The sequence below is a fragment of the Acomys minous genome (assembly GCF_964271855.1).
Source record: "Acomys minous genome assembly, chromosome: 16".
NCBI classification, from domain to species: domain Eukaryota; kingdom Metazoa; phylum Chordata; class Mammalia; order Rodentia; family Muridae; genus Acomys; species Acomys minous.
The window spans coordinates 111,652-127,596 of NC_140498.1; the positions used below are offsets into that span (position 1 = coordinate 111,652).

The following is a 15,945-nucleotide window of genomic DNA, read 5'->3' on the forward strand; positions in this document are numbered from 1 at the left end:
ACCTGGGAAGACCATTCCGTACACAAAGCTACGCAGCTGCTCTCCGGAGCCGATGGAAACCCCACTCCCACTCTTAGTCCCTAGACTGTCACCTTCCCATAGTCCCCCAGATAAAAACAGAGACCCAGTAAAATAGTAGAGGTCTTGTTCAGTGTTAAGCTGCACACAGAGCAAATTTGGGTTAGGATATAGCTTTCCAGCTTTCACTAAGTGCTTTGGGGAGATGGTACCCTCAGATAGGATTTTTCCACTTTGTTCCCTCTCCTCCCTCTAGTTTGAGACAGGATCTCTCCTGACGCAGCCTCCCAAGTGCTGGGGGTTACAGGTGTGGGGCACCATGCCTGGCTTTGAGGAGGCCCTCCTGGTTTGCTTGGCCCCAATTCCAAGCCCTAGCTCTCACAAGCTCCATTTGTCGGGGTAGAGATGTGGTCAGGGTGTACACACAGGAGTGGGCCCATGGTAGGTCGTAGAGAGGAGAGCTATGCACCTTTCATGAGGTCTGTGGCCTGGGTCCACCAATCATGTTTCTTAGGCAGTCCTGCCTAAACTGATTGAATTAAGGTGAGTAGCTGCTGGTGCCACCAGCTCTCCAACAGGTGCCCCTGTTTTGACCATCTGAGACATTTTCCAAATGCATACCTCAAGCTCTGGCCCTCCCTTGGCCTCAGCCCCCTAGGGGCCCTCTCCCACCGCAGGGGCAGGGTGGAAGTTGAGTAGGGTCTAGGGCATCCTACTTCCCTCACCTAAATCCTAATCAGTGCCGCAGCCCCTCGCAATCCCCTCTGATCCCCGAGGGTTCCGCGGTTGCACGGCTCCTGCGTGACTTGCGCCCCCGTCAGGCGGGTGGGGCTCTGCGGCCAGGCTCCCCCACACCCTCATCCCCCCTCCCGGGTCAGCACGTGCGGGGCGGAGCTGTAGTCTGAGCCCGGAGGTGATTGGGCACGAGCCTGGTGGGCGGGCCCGGCCGCAGCTGTCAGAGCCGCCGGGGCCGCGCGTCGGACCGACTGAACAGTAGCAGCGGCGCAGCCGGGGCTGGAGCCCGAGCGCAGAAGCCGACGGGCCCGGCCGGGATGGTGCAGCGGCTGCTCCGCGGCGCGCGCACGCACTGAGCGGGCCCGGGCTGGGCCTCGCGTCCCTCGCGCCCCCCGCGCCCCCCGCCGCCCCGGTCCCGGCGGGCATGATGTGCCTGGAATGCGCCTCGGCGGCGGCGGGCGGCGCGGAGGAGGAGGAGGCGGACGCCGAGCGGAGGCGCCGGCGCCGGGGGACGCAGCCAGGGGCTGGAGGTAGCGCTTGCTGCGGGTCGCGGGGTGCGGGGGGCGCCGGAGTCTTGCCCGCCGACGAAGAGGTGCAGACGTTGTCTGGCAGCGTGAGGCGGGTCCCGTCCGGACTCCCCAGCATCCCCGGCACCCCGGGCTGCGCAGCCGCTGCCAAGGGCCCCGGCGCGCAGAACCCCAAACCCGCCAGCCTGGGCCGAGGGCGGGGGGCAGCCGCTGCCATCCTGAGCTTGGGCAACGTGCTCAACTACCTGGATAGGTACACCGTGGCAGGTGAGCAAATGCCCCATCCAGCCCGAGGACTAGGGGTCCTTCCATCCCAGGTGCCCTAGGGAGCTTTTGGTTGCAGCCCCCTAGATCTAAGCCCTCTAGAGAGTGCCTAATCTGTTCAAGTGATACTCTCGTGTTACACGGGTCCAATCCAGAGCACCCTACGCTCACTGTGCCAGGGGTTGGTGGAGTTGCCACCCCTGGAGCAGCCAGTGAGTCCTCAGCCCTTGACGGCCCATCGTTGTCCTCCCGGAGTCTCCTCTGCATCCCCCTTGCCTTCTCGCCTGTGCGCCCCCTCCCTCTGCAGCTGCAGATTCCCGGGCCTTTCCTCCTCTTCCTCTAGCCCAGGCCGTCTGTGCGTGCATGGCCCGTCTGTTCCTTCTTTCCTCAGCCTCCGCCACCACCGTCCGCCCCCCCCCCCCCGCATGCGTGCGGCCAGTGTGTGCGCCCCTTGCGGGTGTGCGCCAGGCAGCCCGAGTGTGTGCGCGCGTGGCGGCGCGGATGTGTGTGTGTGTGAGCTTGTAAGCGCGTGGCTGACAAAGGCTCAGGCCTGCGGGGAGCCGAGGGAGGGGCGGGGCGGGTCCGCGCCGCCTGGGGACCCAGGATGCGGTTTGCAGCTGGCCCTGGCTTGAGGCCTGGAGACGCCTCCTTCTGCTCCTTGGCGCTTGGGGCCAGGGGCAGAGCATAGGCCTGGAGGTTGGGGGTCTAAAAAGAGGAAGCCTCGTGCTCTTTGCGCATCTTTGCGAATCAACCCCAGGTTTGGGACTGAAATGGATACAGCTGGGTTTCTATCCTGGCTGTGCTTGATGTGTGTGACCTTGGGCCAGTTTCAGCTTGTATTTAGGTCTGTTTCCCTTTGTGAATTGATTGATCCCTGGGCCTCTTAGGGTGGATGTGGCTCTGGGATTCTATTATGCTGGCTTCTCTCCCTGTCTTCACAGGGGTCAAGGTGTAGGGACTTGTGCTAAAACTGGCCCTGCTTGAGGATAATGCAGCTTTGTAAAGAAAAGAATCTGACCAGGTTGGCTTCCAGGTTCCCTGCGGAGCAGAGCAGTTCGGAGGATCTGACAGTTTAGTCTAGAACCTAATGAGAGAGAGAGAAGAAGGAAGGGACGAGAGATAGGATGACTCGAATATTTTGTACGACACTAAAGAAAACTCAATGGTGATTTGGAAAAGAGAGCTCTGACATAAAGTGCATGCCACCTCTGGGTACCTGGGTGTTCTTCTTTGGTCCTCGGTCTTCTCCCGTGTTGAATAGTTTTTGTGTCAAGTGGAACGAAAGAACTCTAATGGGAGAGCAGAAACTGCCCCCCCACTCTTGCTTGTACACCCACTCACTCTTGGCTCTCTGTCCCTCCATGGGGGTGAACTTGAAGTAGGTGCCAGTGGCATCAATTTTTGGGTCAGGTTGTCCCTAAAAGGCTATTTCCCTTCTCTGGTGAGCAAGAGCATGGTGTACCCTCAGCTGTGCCAACCTACCATGCAAGTGATGTGCTGCCTGGGACTCAGGATCTTAGGTGCCACCCTGTGAGGACAAGCCAGAGAACATTGGGGGCCTTCACTTTGCAGAACAGGCTCTTCCCAGCTGGAGGAACTCAGGCCCATGAACAACTCTATCCAAGATTGCCCAGGGGTGTGATCAGCAAAGCAGGTGTTAGACCCCCCCTTTCTGCCTGGCCTGGGTCTCTTCTCTCTTAGGTAGAAAGTATTGGGGTGCCTTTTAGTGCTGTCATGCTTCCCAACTTGTTTTATTCTGGCCCCAGACCACCTCTTCTGAGGTCCCTAGAGGAAACCATGGCCAAGGGCAGAGAGGGGTAGGTGGAACCCGCTCGGGGAGGGGCTTGGGGCGTATCTACCTTCACCAATGCTTAGAGCAGAGTGGGAGACTGAGATAGCAGATTTCTGGTGAACGGGGTGGGGGATGCACAGTGGGGAGGAAGGTTTGGAAAGCTCTGGACACCCATATACCTGAGCTGTGCATCCCTCACTGTGCTGCCCAGGGAGTGAGCTTGTGCACTACCCCCACCCCATCCCCAAAACAGCATGCATCATTTCCTCTCCGGATAAGCCTGCCTCCTTTCTTTATGATGGCCTTCCCTCCTCCTGACCCTGAGATCAGGTTTTAGGAATATTTACAATCTCTATGGTGACTACTATGGCTTTCATGGTCTTGTGCCAGGACCTGAGTCCACCTGTTGTCTGCTGGTCCTACTGGGAGAGAGGCAGGCATACAGACACTCTGTTGTGTGGGTACTTTTGATGCTTGTGCCTACCTGACCCCTAAGAACCTCACAGTCTGGCCCCAGCAACCTCATCAAAGCACGGGGAGTTTCTGCTTTTTAATTTTTTTTTATATCCCTCCTGTACAGTTCTGTTTTCTCATAGCATAGCCAGTTCTGTCCAGAGGAGTGAATGCAAGATACAGATGAATGCCAAAGTGTCCAGTTTTCAGACAAAAAAAAGACAGAAAGAAACATGTGTAGTTAATATATTTTATTTGTAAGTGTGCATGTGTGGGTACATGTTCCTGCTGGTGCATATATGCATGTGGGTGGATGTGGAAGCCAGAAGTCAGCCTCAGAGGTGGCTCCTCAGCAACTGACCACTCTGTTTTTGGAGGCAGGGTCTCTCCTTGGCCTGCAGCTTGCTGATTAAGCTAGACTGGCTAGCTAGTGAGTGTCATGGAATCACCTGCGTCTTCCTCCCCAGTGTTGTGATTACAAGCACACATGAGCACAATTGCATGCAGTTTAGCCTGGCTTTTAAAAAACTATTTATTTTATGTGTGGGCGGGCGTGGATGTCAGAGGACAGCTAACAGGCATTGGTTTTCTCCTTCCACTGTGAATTCTGGGAATTGAACTCAGGTTGTTATTCTTGACAGCAGAAGCCCTTGTTCTCCAACATCTCAGTGGCCTGAGGCCTGGCTGCTAAGGATACAACTCAGGTCCTCATGCTTCCGGCCTTTATGCATCAAGCACCCCCCAGCCCTAAATAATACATTTTATTTAACAGGACATGTTCAGCAAAGTTCTTATGTTATTCTGGGACACTTTACATTTCTTTTCCTGCTGTCTTCCAAATCATTGGATGATTTGGATTTACCATCACAGCTCGGGTCAGATTCACATGGCTGGGGTCACAGGAGAAAACAGTGCAGGGTTAGAGTCTTTGCCACCAGACTCTGCATCCAGCTGCATCCGTTTCCCAGCTTGCCAGTCACATGGTCTTGCAGCCAGCACGTGAGCCTCCTGTGGGCCAGGTTCTGCCTCCACCTGCGCTGGTATGGGATGAGTGAGAATGCACCAGGGCACCTGGGTGGAGGCCGGATACCTGGGAGGGCTTCACAGATTGTCAGCTGCCTGCTCTTTTGTGCAGAGGCCCAAGCTGTGCCTCTAAGCAGTACGTCCTTCCTCGTTCTCTCTGTATATGACAGTCCCTTTCGGGCTGTCCTTTGGGATACCTGAGCGAGAGGCCCTCCCTTCTGCACCAGGGCTGGTCTCTGCCCTGGGAACTCGGGTGGCATCTGCCTCTATGCTAGCATTCCCAGCGCCACCCAGTGATCCAGGTAATTATGGGCTCTTCTCCCCGTGGGAACCCCCTGAGGGCAGCCAGCCTCAGACTTAGGAAGGAGGGCTGGGCCCCCATACTCTGCTCCTACAGCACTGGTTCACTTGGATAACACTGAGTTAGCTTAGCAGTCTGGTCTGCATCCTTCCCTCCACCTTCTTGTGCAGATGCAGAAAAGGAGAACAAAGACACCTGTGGCTTCCAGGCCAGGAGAAAAGTTCCCTTTCTGGCTCTGTTTCCTGGAGCTAGAGTGGCCTCTGCCCCTGGGCTCCCCATTTTCCAAGGATGATCATACTTGGCTCCTGGAAGCAGGCACAGCCAAGGAGGGCTAGCCTGAATTCTAATTGTGGTTGGTGAGTGACTATTTGATAACCAAGACCCTTCCTCAACATCTCCAGAGCACCTGTGCCCTTCCCAAGACCTGTTCTCTGTCCCTTTAATCCAGCTTGTGCCGCTCTCAGCACCTGGAGTTGGGCATCATTGTGGGGGTTGGTGAAGAGAAACAGAGCCTTGCCCTGGGGGAGTCCTTTTCTGCCAAAGAAGCTGAGGCCAGTATCCATGGCAACCACTCACTAACACAAGCCCAGAAGGAGTGATGAGCACAGGGACCCCGCCAGGAACACAAGCCTGGCAGACATGGGGCTTCCCTTGAGCCTCAGGGCTGTGGTACCAGACTGGGGCTCACTCTCCTCCCAGCTTTTTGTTCCCCTGTCTAGTTGAGTCTATTTAGGGCAGACATATAGGGAAAGTGAGGTCCAGGGTATCAAGGCACACTTCAGGGTTTTGTGGCCCGGTGACTGGCATTCTGAATAGAGGTGGTCACCATGAGGATAAACATGCTTCTTGCCACCTTGGGTAGCCTTGTCCTGGCTTCTGCCACGTCTACACACTGTGGGGAAATCCCTACTAGGGCTCTGGGTGTGGTGTTCAGGGCACCTTTCTGGCAGCTGTGCCCAGGTAAACCTCAGAGTCCTGGAATGCCAGGTGACTCAAAGCCGGCCTGCCAGCCCTGAACCCCTGCTTCTTCCTCAAGGCTCTTCCTGTTGTTCCTGCCAGAACCTCCTACCGTTGACCTCCCAGAGGTCAGTACCTCTTAGAGGAAGTACCCAGGGCCCTTTACAGCCCTGGCTAGGCCTAAGTGTCCCGTTTTGTGGCTAGGGCAGGAAAGCTGCAAGGGCTGTGGGCCACAGCCTACGCTGCTGTGCACAGATGGGGCTGTTTGGAGAGGGGAGACCCTCATCCCTTCCCCAGATTCTTTGGCAGAGGAAGTGGCTTTTGTTTCTGCCCGGGCATGGGGGTGGGAGGGCTGAGATCTCGAGGACAGACAGAGATAAGAACAAAGGAGGTTAACAGAATACTGGACTCATCCCCAGGCTCAGAGTGGCTTCTGGGCTAATGTCCTGCTACTTATTGGCTTTGCCAGACCAAACTATCCTTGCTGTGTAATTCAAGGTGTCTCCTATCCCTGGATCTATATTCAATGATTTTGTCTTTCTTGCTGTGTTACTCCAAGGGTATTGTGAGCACATAGTGTCAGGGCAGCTTTTCTGGTGGCCCTGGCTCTCTCTGGACCTCCCATCAGCCATGGTCCCAGGAGCTGCAATCACTGGCTTCTGTTTCCCTGCAGACCCTGTTATTGTGTGCCCTTGTTCCAGAAAGTGTCCCTATCCTCTGGTCTGAGACAGGTGTCTAATACTTTTTTTATTTTATTTTTTAAAAATGTTAGATGTAGTCATTTCATGCATGTACATCACGTGCCCTGGGGAGGGGTGAGAAGAAGGGATCAGATACTCTGGAACCGGAGTTAGAGGTGCTTGTGGGTCACCATGTGGGTGCTGGGAACTGAACCCGGGTCCTCTGCAATGCAAGGGCGACCAGTGCTTTCAACCATCTCTCCAGCAACCCCCCTTTTCCTTTTTTAGATAGAATCTCATGTAGCCCAGGCTGGCCTTTAACCTGCTGTATAGCTGAGGATGACTTTGAACTCTTGATCCTCTTGCCTCCTCTTGCCTAACCCTCCCAAGTGCTGGGATTATAGGTATATGCCACCATCCCTGGGTTATGTAGTACCAGGACTCAGCATGCTAAGCAAGGCACTGTACCAACTGAACTCCATCCCCAGCCCAGCTCCAGGTTTTACTTACTTAATTTAATAATTTACATTTATTTATCATGTGTGCACACATGCCATAGCATGCTTGTGGAGGTCAGAGCTTGTAGGAATTGTTTCTTTCCTTCTGCAGTATGGACTGCAGGGTTTGAACTCTGGTCATCAGCCTGGGTATCAGCACCTTCACCTGCTAAGCCGTATCTCCTAGTTGTTTTTTGTTTTGTTTTGTTTTGTTCTGTTCTGTTTTGTTTTGTTTTTCGAGACAGGGCTTCTCTGTGTAGCCTTGGCTGTCCTGGACTAGCTTTGTAGACCAGACTGGCCTTGAACTCAGAGATCCACCTGCCTCTGCCTCCCTGAGTGCTAATATCTCCTCGTTTTAAGCTGCCTGTTTGTTTGTTTCCATCACTGCACATGGCCCCCTCAATAGGGTCACTATCTCCCGCCAGCCTCAAGAAGCTGACATGTCTGTGATCCCAGTGTGCATGGGAGCAGGCTCAAGTTTGGGAAGCAGTTAGATGCCAACCTCAGAAGGCCTTCTTTGGAGTAGGCGGGGCACAGGTGAAGGATCAGGCCCCTGTGCAGAGAGGCTTAGGCCTCTAAGGCCGTAGCTGGTTTGTGGATTCTGCCCTTTTAACCTGGCCAGGATGTACAATGAGCCTCTGGGCTGGCATTTCCTGGAAGGAAATGAAAGGAAGTTGGGCAAGGCTGTCCTTGTCTGCCTAGTCTTCAGCCTGGACAATGGGGACCTCCTCACCGGACATGGAGCCACTTCTGGGCATTTAGAAGGACACTGTAGTGGGCCCTATTTCGCCTGTGGATAAGGCTAGCCCTGGCCCTGCAGTGAGATCCTGCGAAGTCTGGTCTTCCCCTTTTGGCTAGGAGGGGGTGAGCAGGCAAAGATAATGCACTGCCAGAGCTAGGGGACAGGGGACACAGTTCTGGTCTCCTGCCTCTCTGTCTGCCCTTGGCTCAGCTGCAGAACTTGCTGGAGTCACTCAGACTCCATCTGTGGTCTCTGTGTCACTTTTGGGTGAGACTCCCAGGCAAGGCAAGGATCAAGATTTGGCTTAGCAGACTATGAAGGGCCAGGCCTAGGCTAAGGGGGCAGCTTCTGTGAAGCATGTGAGGACAACTGGTGTGGCGTTGACAGGAGACTCGGATTGACAACGTGAGCAAAGCCCCAGAGGTTGAAAGCCAGCCTAGCCCAGTTCCTGCTTGGTCCCTGGCTATTGTCCCATGTACCTCTGAGAGGTGGAGGCAGGAGTCCCTCAGGCTCTGTGGTCACTCAGGCCTCTTATCTCTTCCTTATGCTCTCTGTCCTATGCCTTGGCCTCCTAGTACCTCCAATGGCCATACTGCCACACCTCTGAGGGTCAAGATAAGGCTGTGGCCACCTTGTCCCTGGCCCCTGGTGATTTGGGGAGTTGCCCTGCCAAGCCAGGGCTGTGTGGCTAAGCTGGAAAGGAGTGGCTACACAGTGCCCCCAAATTGCTAAGGCTGAGTCTGGTTCCAGGAAAGGCAGCCCCAAATGATAGAGTAGAACCACAGGCCAGTGGCTGGTCCCACCCACCTTGGCAGTAGTTTGATGAGGAGGGGCATCTCCAGGGCTGCTGGAGGTCTGTGGAGTAGGGAGGGGTTTTCCTAGGGTTCAAGACTCCCTCCAGGCCAGAGCTCTTTACCAACATGTCCCAGCCAAAAGTCACCCTAGACCGTTCAGATATTAATGGCCTTGCTTTGCAGGGTGTTGGAAAAGCAGGACCCACGTATGTGAGTGGAGAGCATAGCCAGTAAAGATGTGGTGGGATACTAGGCTACTTTTAAAATCAGCAGCTGAGGTTCTAAGAAGGGAGCAGATGAGTTGGTCAGCTTGTTCCTGATGGACAGGCAGGGGTTGGTCTGAGAGTGTGTGTGCCTGGGCTGGGTCCTCAGGCTGTGGCTTCCTGGCCGTAGCCACCCAGAGCCAGGCTCTTGAGCCTCTGTAATTACGAGGGTAGAAGCTGCCAAGCACTGGATGGGAAATATTCCCACAGGGAGCCAGTGCCGAGGCAACCACACAAAAACCAGGTTTCTGAGGGGACTGGCTGAGGGCAGTGTGGTGCTTCCCTTCAGATCCCCAGGACCCACTTTTCCAGGTACCCACCTCATTTCAGAGAAAAGAAAACCAAAGGACACTCGTCTGAGCTGAAAAGCTCTGGACAGAAGCTGTATCCTACCCCACTGCTTAGTGATCAGGGATGGTCATGTGACATGTATGGCGTACCAACCATGTGCCAGGCACTGTTCTAAAATGTTTCACATGGATCAATGTGCTCAAGCCTCCTACCAATCATGGGAAGCAAAATCAAGTCATAAAGATGGAAGCTATCTCAGAGAGGTTACATAGCTTTCCTAACGTCACACAGCAGCGAAGATAGAAAGGCTAGGATTTAAACCCAGATGGTCTGCCCCTGGAGTCCATGCCCCTGAGAAGTCATCTAAGCTGACTGCTCCTTCAGGAGAGGCTAAGGCAGATGAGTGTGCTTTGGGGGGCAGGTGTGAGTGCTACACAGACCACTCTAGGTAACCAAGCAGGAAGAACACGCAAGATAGCACTCTCTTGACCTTAAGCCCGAGGCTGCCTAAGGCAAGGCTTCCAAGGACAGTGCAGCTTTAAAAAAAAAATCTTTTATGAGAGATGTATGTGGAGTAGGCTGGAATTAAAGGGGTACACTACCACACCCAGAAATGTGGCCTTTTCTTACGTTTGGCCTCTCGGAGGCTCTGGTGTCGACAGGATGGGACTGGCTGGAGGAGGCCTGGCATCCTGAATTGGGAGTTGGTCTTTTGGGGCTACTGACCATGATGGGGACTCACCCAGGAGCCTCTGGGATGCATGCAATATGAGCAGGGCCAGAGGGTGTTTGGCTCTAGGGTCCCAGAGGGCACCTCACCAAAAGCCTCAAAGATAGAAAGGATACTCTGGTGGGTGTGACTTGGAGGGTGAAGTGGATCTTAACAGGCAGTACTGAACTTCCCATGGCAGTGGTTGGAGCTATGAAGGGCCAGTCACAGGTCTGTGTGGGCAGGGTCTTTTGACCACTGTGCTTAGAGATTTTTAGTGCTGGGAGTCAACCTGGAGTTTTGTGCATGTTAGGCAATTGCTTTGCCACTGAGCTATACATACCTCAGCCCTCTTTTTACTTAAAAAAAATTTATTTTTAGATGGGGTTTTTATATGTAGTCCTGGCTGACCTAGAACTTGCTATGTAGACCAGGCTTGCTTCAAACTCACAGAAATCCTCCTGCCTCTGCCTCCCCAGTGGTGGGGATTAAAGGCATTTACTGCTATGCTCAGCTTTTTTCACTTTTTATTTATTTTATTTTTGTCTGTCTGTTTTTGTTTTTCAAGACGGAGTTTCTCTGTGTAGCTTTGGCTATCCTGGACTCACTTTGTAGAACAGTCTGGCCTCGAACTCACAGAGATCCACCTGTCTCTGTCTTCCCAAGTGCTGGGTTTAAAAGTGTGCACCATGGCACCTGGCTTTTTTACTTTTTATTTTGAGACACTAAGTTTCCTGAGATGGATTTAAGCCTTTAATCTTCCTGCCCCAGCCTCCCAAGTCGCTGGGCTTTACGGGTTAAACCACCACGCCTGGTGAGGGAGGTCATATTTATTTAAAGCAGGCACACACTTTAAGAGTGACTGAGGCTGGGCGTGGTGGCACAAGGCTTTAATCCCAGCATTTGGGAGGCAGAGACAGGTGGATCACTGTGTGTTCGAGGCCAGCCTGGTCTACAAAGTGAGTGTAGGACAGCCACAACTACACAGAGAAACCCTGTCTTGAGAAACAAACAAACAGAGTGACTGAAAGTCTTGGACAGGTTTGCCACCAACCTACTTTCTCCATTCTGTCTATTTATTCAGGAAAGAAATGGGAGTCCAGGAAGTGAGTGGTCACAGCTACAATTTAGTGCTCTCTGTGTGTGCTCGTGTGTGTATATGTGGTAGTGTTTGTGCATGTGTGTGCGCTTACACGTGTGCCAATTCAGGTACCATGGACATCTTGAGTGCTCAGCACTTAGGCTTTATTTAGGCAGCTATGGAGAACCACAGAAGGCTCTGGGCAGCCATGGGCGGTGAGTTAACACCCTCAGAGCACATGGCACCCTTCACCTTGCTCTTGTCTATTGCAGTATCGCTGGACCAGAGGATGAGTCAGCAGGTCTTGAGGAAGTTGTGGGTGATTCTGAGGCATGGCCAGAGCTGACACCCACCAGGCTGCAGCATTAGCCCCTTGAGTCCAGGAACAGCCTGGAGGGTCCTAGAGCCTCAGCCTTAGACCTGGAACCCAGGGAGCAACTGCTAAGTGTTTGTGAGGGCTAGCCACAGGAGGGAAGAGCAGGGACCAGCAAGGGTCAGAAGCAGGGAAGCTAGGCAAGGCAGTGAAGATGGGGAGATCCTGGGCAGTAAAAGAGGGCTCCAGGTGACTCCTAGGGCAGGCTGGGTGTTCAGCAGTAGTGCTGGTTAGGGATGGAGCTAGCTGGAAGCTGTGGAAAGAGAGGCTGTGAAACTGAAGGATAAGAGGAGAGTGTGAGGTAAACCAGTGGGGGGAAGGAGGAGGATGGCAGTGTTGTCCAACCCGAGTGAGGACACAATTCGAAGGGCAGAACTTTATTTTTGTCTTGTTTGTTTGTACGGTCTCATGTAGCCCAGGCTGGCCTTTAACTTGATATATAGCCAAGGATATCTTACTTCTGATCCTCCTGTCTCTCTACCTCTTGAATGAGGGGATTAGAGGCATCATGCACTACCACACTTAGTATATTGCATGCTGGGGATGAAATTCGGGGCTTCGTGCATGCTAGGCAGGCAGTCTAACAACTGAGCCACATCCCCAAACATGCTCCATGATGGGAGCTAGCCAAGGGGACAGGTCAAGGTGTACCCACAACCAGGATGTATAAGGAAGACATGGGAAGCCTGGTGGAGGCAGATACCAGAAAGAGGCTGAAAGCTGAGGTACCAGGTAGAGGCCGATCTTTTGCAGGATCTGTGTGAGGAGAGGAGGCCTTTGTGAGGGTTGTGATGGCTGTGCATGGACTGGAGAGTTCAGGGTTCTGCTATTCCTGGATATGTATCCTTGGGGGTGGAGACCCTGCGGGCAGGAAGCCCTTGTGAATATGGGTTGGGTGGCCTCCTGGAGAGGCGGGGCTACGACTGGAATAGGTTGCCCCTGCCCCACTGGAGTGGGAGCCTCACCTTGTCCGCTCCTGGCTGGAACTGGTGGGCCAGTTGGCTGGGCTTGGCCTGAGCTGTGGGAAGCTGCTCCTGGGCATGAGGCCCATCCTGTGACCCAACAAACCTCAGCCTCCAGGAAAGACTAAATGTAAGGCTGTGGTAAAGAAAAATAAAGGGAGGGGGGAGAGGATGTGTGTGCCTGTGCCAGGCTAGAGCCCAGAGGAAAATGTGAGCCAGCTGTGAGCCTCCGTGACACATGCTTCTCGTGCCAGTGGCTATCAGGGTCCTGTTCTCCTGTCACCCTGCCTCCCTCCAGGCCAGAAAGAGCAAATGACCTAGAAAGGCTCAGAGGGGACATGATCTCTTTTGATACAGTCCCTGCTACCCAAGAAGGTTACTCTGGCCTTACACCTACAGCTTTAGAGCAGGTAGCAGAGGGGATTCCAAGCTCCTGTGCTCTGGCTTCTAGACTTCTTAGGAGTTCCTGGGGATTTTGGATGGCCCTCTGCGTGTGGAAGAATGGAGAAGTCAGGGAAAGCTTCCTGGAGGCAGAGGCATATGTCAAGCTGGAAAACCACTGGATGGGGGAGTGACCAGCTGGACAATTCTAGATTTTGATACAACTTCCTTCCCTGAGATAGGGATCTCTTCAGACCCATGCCATTTCTTTGGCTGTGGGTGGATAGCCACAGCCTCAGGATTCCAGGATGGGGTCATCATTCTCCTGCTCTCTCCTGATTACCCATCCTTTTGTCTCTCCAACACTTGAAGCCGTGACTGTCATTGTTGTGGTTCCAGAGACTCACCATGGGCATCCACTCCACCCCCTACTGTCCCTGGGGACCAGCTCGGAGCTGGGCCCTGAACTAGGCGATAACTGCAAAGCAGTAAGAGGCAGGGTGACAAGAGCGCCTCTTTGCTTTTCACAGCAAATCTGGTAACTGTGGTGGAATCTGCATTTGGTCCTGCTCCTGCCTGATAGAGACCCTAAAGTCATTGGAATTTTCAGAATGATTAGCATATTTGGCATGCTAATGAGTTGGCTGGTGGTCATGCCCCCAGATAGCCTTAATCACTGGTCACTGAAGGCCCTGGCAGGGATAGAAGGCTGGGACAGAACGGGAGCTGAGCACTGCATTGATTACCATTGGCCAAGAGTTCAGTGAGGGAGGTCTGCGTCGAAAGCCTCTGCAAAAATCCCAAAGGACTGCCAGGCATGGAGGCACACACCTTTAATCCCAGCACTCAGGAGGCAGAGGCGAGTGGATCTCTGTGAGTTCAAGACCAGCCTGGTCTACAAAGCAAGCCTAGGAAAGCCAGGGTTGTTACATAGAGAAAACCTGTCTCAAAAAACAAACAAACAAACAAAAAAATCCCAAAGGACTGTAGGTGGTGTTTTAGGAGGTGAGGAGGCCCTGTGCCCCTCCCCCATGTGTCTCAATGTGTACTCTGTGTTCTGTTTACTCTGAAATCTTTGTCACAGAGTGTGTGTGTGCGTGTGTGTTTTCCCCTGAGTTCTGTTAGCTGTGCTAGCAAATGAATTGAATCTGGGATTGTGGGGAATCTCACAGGACAGCCTGGGGCTTATGGTGGGCATCTGCAATGGGGAACAGCCTTGGGATTGAGTTTTTGCCCTGAGGGAATGGGTCTGATGCCTCCTTAGGCGGACACTGTCAGGGCTGAAGTGATTGCTTCTCCCACTTGTGTCTGCTGCAGACACCATGGCTGTGTGTGTGCCCTGACCTCTCTCTGCTCACAGAGGCTGTTGGGAGAGTACATTGACAGAGACAAAGCTTCTTTTTTCCCTTCAGTATTTCAAGACCTGATTTCAAAGCCCATGTCCAGAGCCCGAGGTGCTATGTGGTAGTAGCTTCCTTCCTCTCAGCTTTAGTTTGTGTGCAGAATAGATGTGGCAAGTGGCAGGATGAGATTTTCCATGAGAGCCTCTCAGCACCAGACTTTACAAGGAAGCAATTACTAATGACCTTAGCTCCCAGTCACAGTGGGTCCCAGGAGCTGACCCCATGACCCTGTGTGTCTTCCCCTATTGAACTAACTCATCCTGATGCATCTTTGGGGTAGTGCTAATACCAGAATGGACCAGGAAGTGATGGACACTGATTGGCTGAGGGTGGCAGGAGGGAGAGAAATAAGGGAAGACTGCTTCAAAGAGGAGGCGCAGGAGCCAATCTTGAAGGAGTGGCAGAGATCACTATGGAGAGCCTTGGGTCAGGAGAGAGAAGAGGCATTTGGAGTGGGGAAGCAGGCACTGGGTAGTTTGGGAAATGGAACTGTCATCCAGGAAATGAGGCAGGACAGTGTCCTTCTGGCCACAGAGGTAACTGGGTGGGGCCTGGGGCTAGGCTCCTGGGGTGTGCTGACTCTGAGTACTCAGCTAAGAGCTACAGAAGCAGAACTGTGGACCTGTTTGTTGTCTGTGTCCCGAGGAAGGGTTTGCACACTGAGGAGCCATGGGTGATAGTGACTGAGAGAGAAGCTCAGGAGAGAGCGTGAGCTTGTGGGAAGGAGGTGAGTGTGGATGGTGCCTCAGAGCTGAGCCCAGTGGTGCAGCCTCTTGGCCTCCAAGGCTAGTCAGGGCACCTTTGGTCCCACACAGTGACCGTGGCCATCTGCAGGCTTAGCTCCTACTATCCAGCTCTGTGGCAAGGGCACTGCACCATCAGACCTTGGTTATTAAGTCATTAGCTGGGCCTTACACTGCCTCTTCATTAGAATAATTATGGAGCATCCATTCAGGGAATTAGAGAGGAGGCTGCTTTCTCCCGGCTATCAGGCTGCCAGCCACCAGGCAGGCCTGGTCCTACAGCCAAGGGGATCCCTTAGCCTCCCAGCAGGGTCTGCAGAGGGACAGTGACACTTGGTGCCCCCACCCCATCTATCCTACTAGTCCCAGACACTGTTGGTAATTTTGAGCCTATGCCTCAATCTCCTGTACCTCAGTTTTCTCACCTGTCCAGTGGGATAACCCTGTCAGCCTCGCAAGGCTAGATGAGCCACCCACAGCACAAACCACCCGTATCCCAGTAATGCTATCGTTGTCAGAGAAAGCTCTAGGGTCCCCAAGGGCCTCTGCTCCCTGTGTAGGCAGCTGTTGAAGGTAGGGCGTTGTCTCTTCCTCTTCCTTCCTAACCCCTTCTCTGTGGTAAAGGATTGTGGCCCAGTGCCCTTCTGTCCACAGAGATAACCTGGTGGGGCCTGGGGCTAGGCTGTTGAGGGGTGCTGACTCTGACTTGGCTAAGAGCTATGGAAGCACTCTGGGGTCTGTAGCCCCCATGCAGCTATGGCTTTGTCTGTCAGCTGTGAATGGCTTGTAGGTTTTTTGTTTTTTGTTTTTTCAGCTTCTGTTAACAGAGCCACAGTGGCGAGCAAAAGCGGTAGAGTGGGAAGCAGTCGTGACCTCTAAGACCTTCCCCAACCTAGAGCCTCTCTGAGGCCTGCTTCCTGTGTCTGGAAACTGGAGTCCTGGTCATGAGAGCAGCT

At 53.6% G+C, this 15,945-nt stretch overlaps 1 protein-coding gene across 2 annotated transcripts in view; it reads left to right on the forward strand.

Annotated features, from left to right (window-relative positions):
* The first annotated feature begins 990 nt into the window (after window positions 1–990).
* SPNS2 (SPNS lysolipid transporter 2, sphingosine-1-phosphate) overlaps window positions 991–15,945 on the forward strand; it is a 37,913-nt gene continuing 22,958 nt past the window's right edge. Inside the window, exon 1 of one of the 2 annotated variants that reach the window (XM_084761468.1) lies at window positions 991–1,547. In XM_084761468.1, coding sequence (XP_084617594.1) covers window positions 1,178–1,547 — 370 coding nt within the window. In that variant the 5' untranslated portion in view covers window positions 991–1,177. The remainder of the gene's footprint in view (window positions 1,548–15,945) is intronic. The other variant, XM_084761469.1, reaches the window with a different exon arrangement.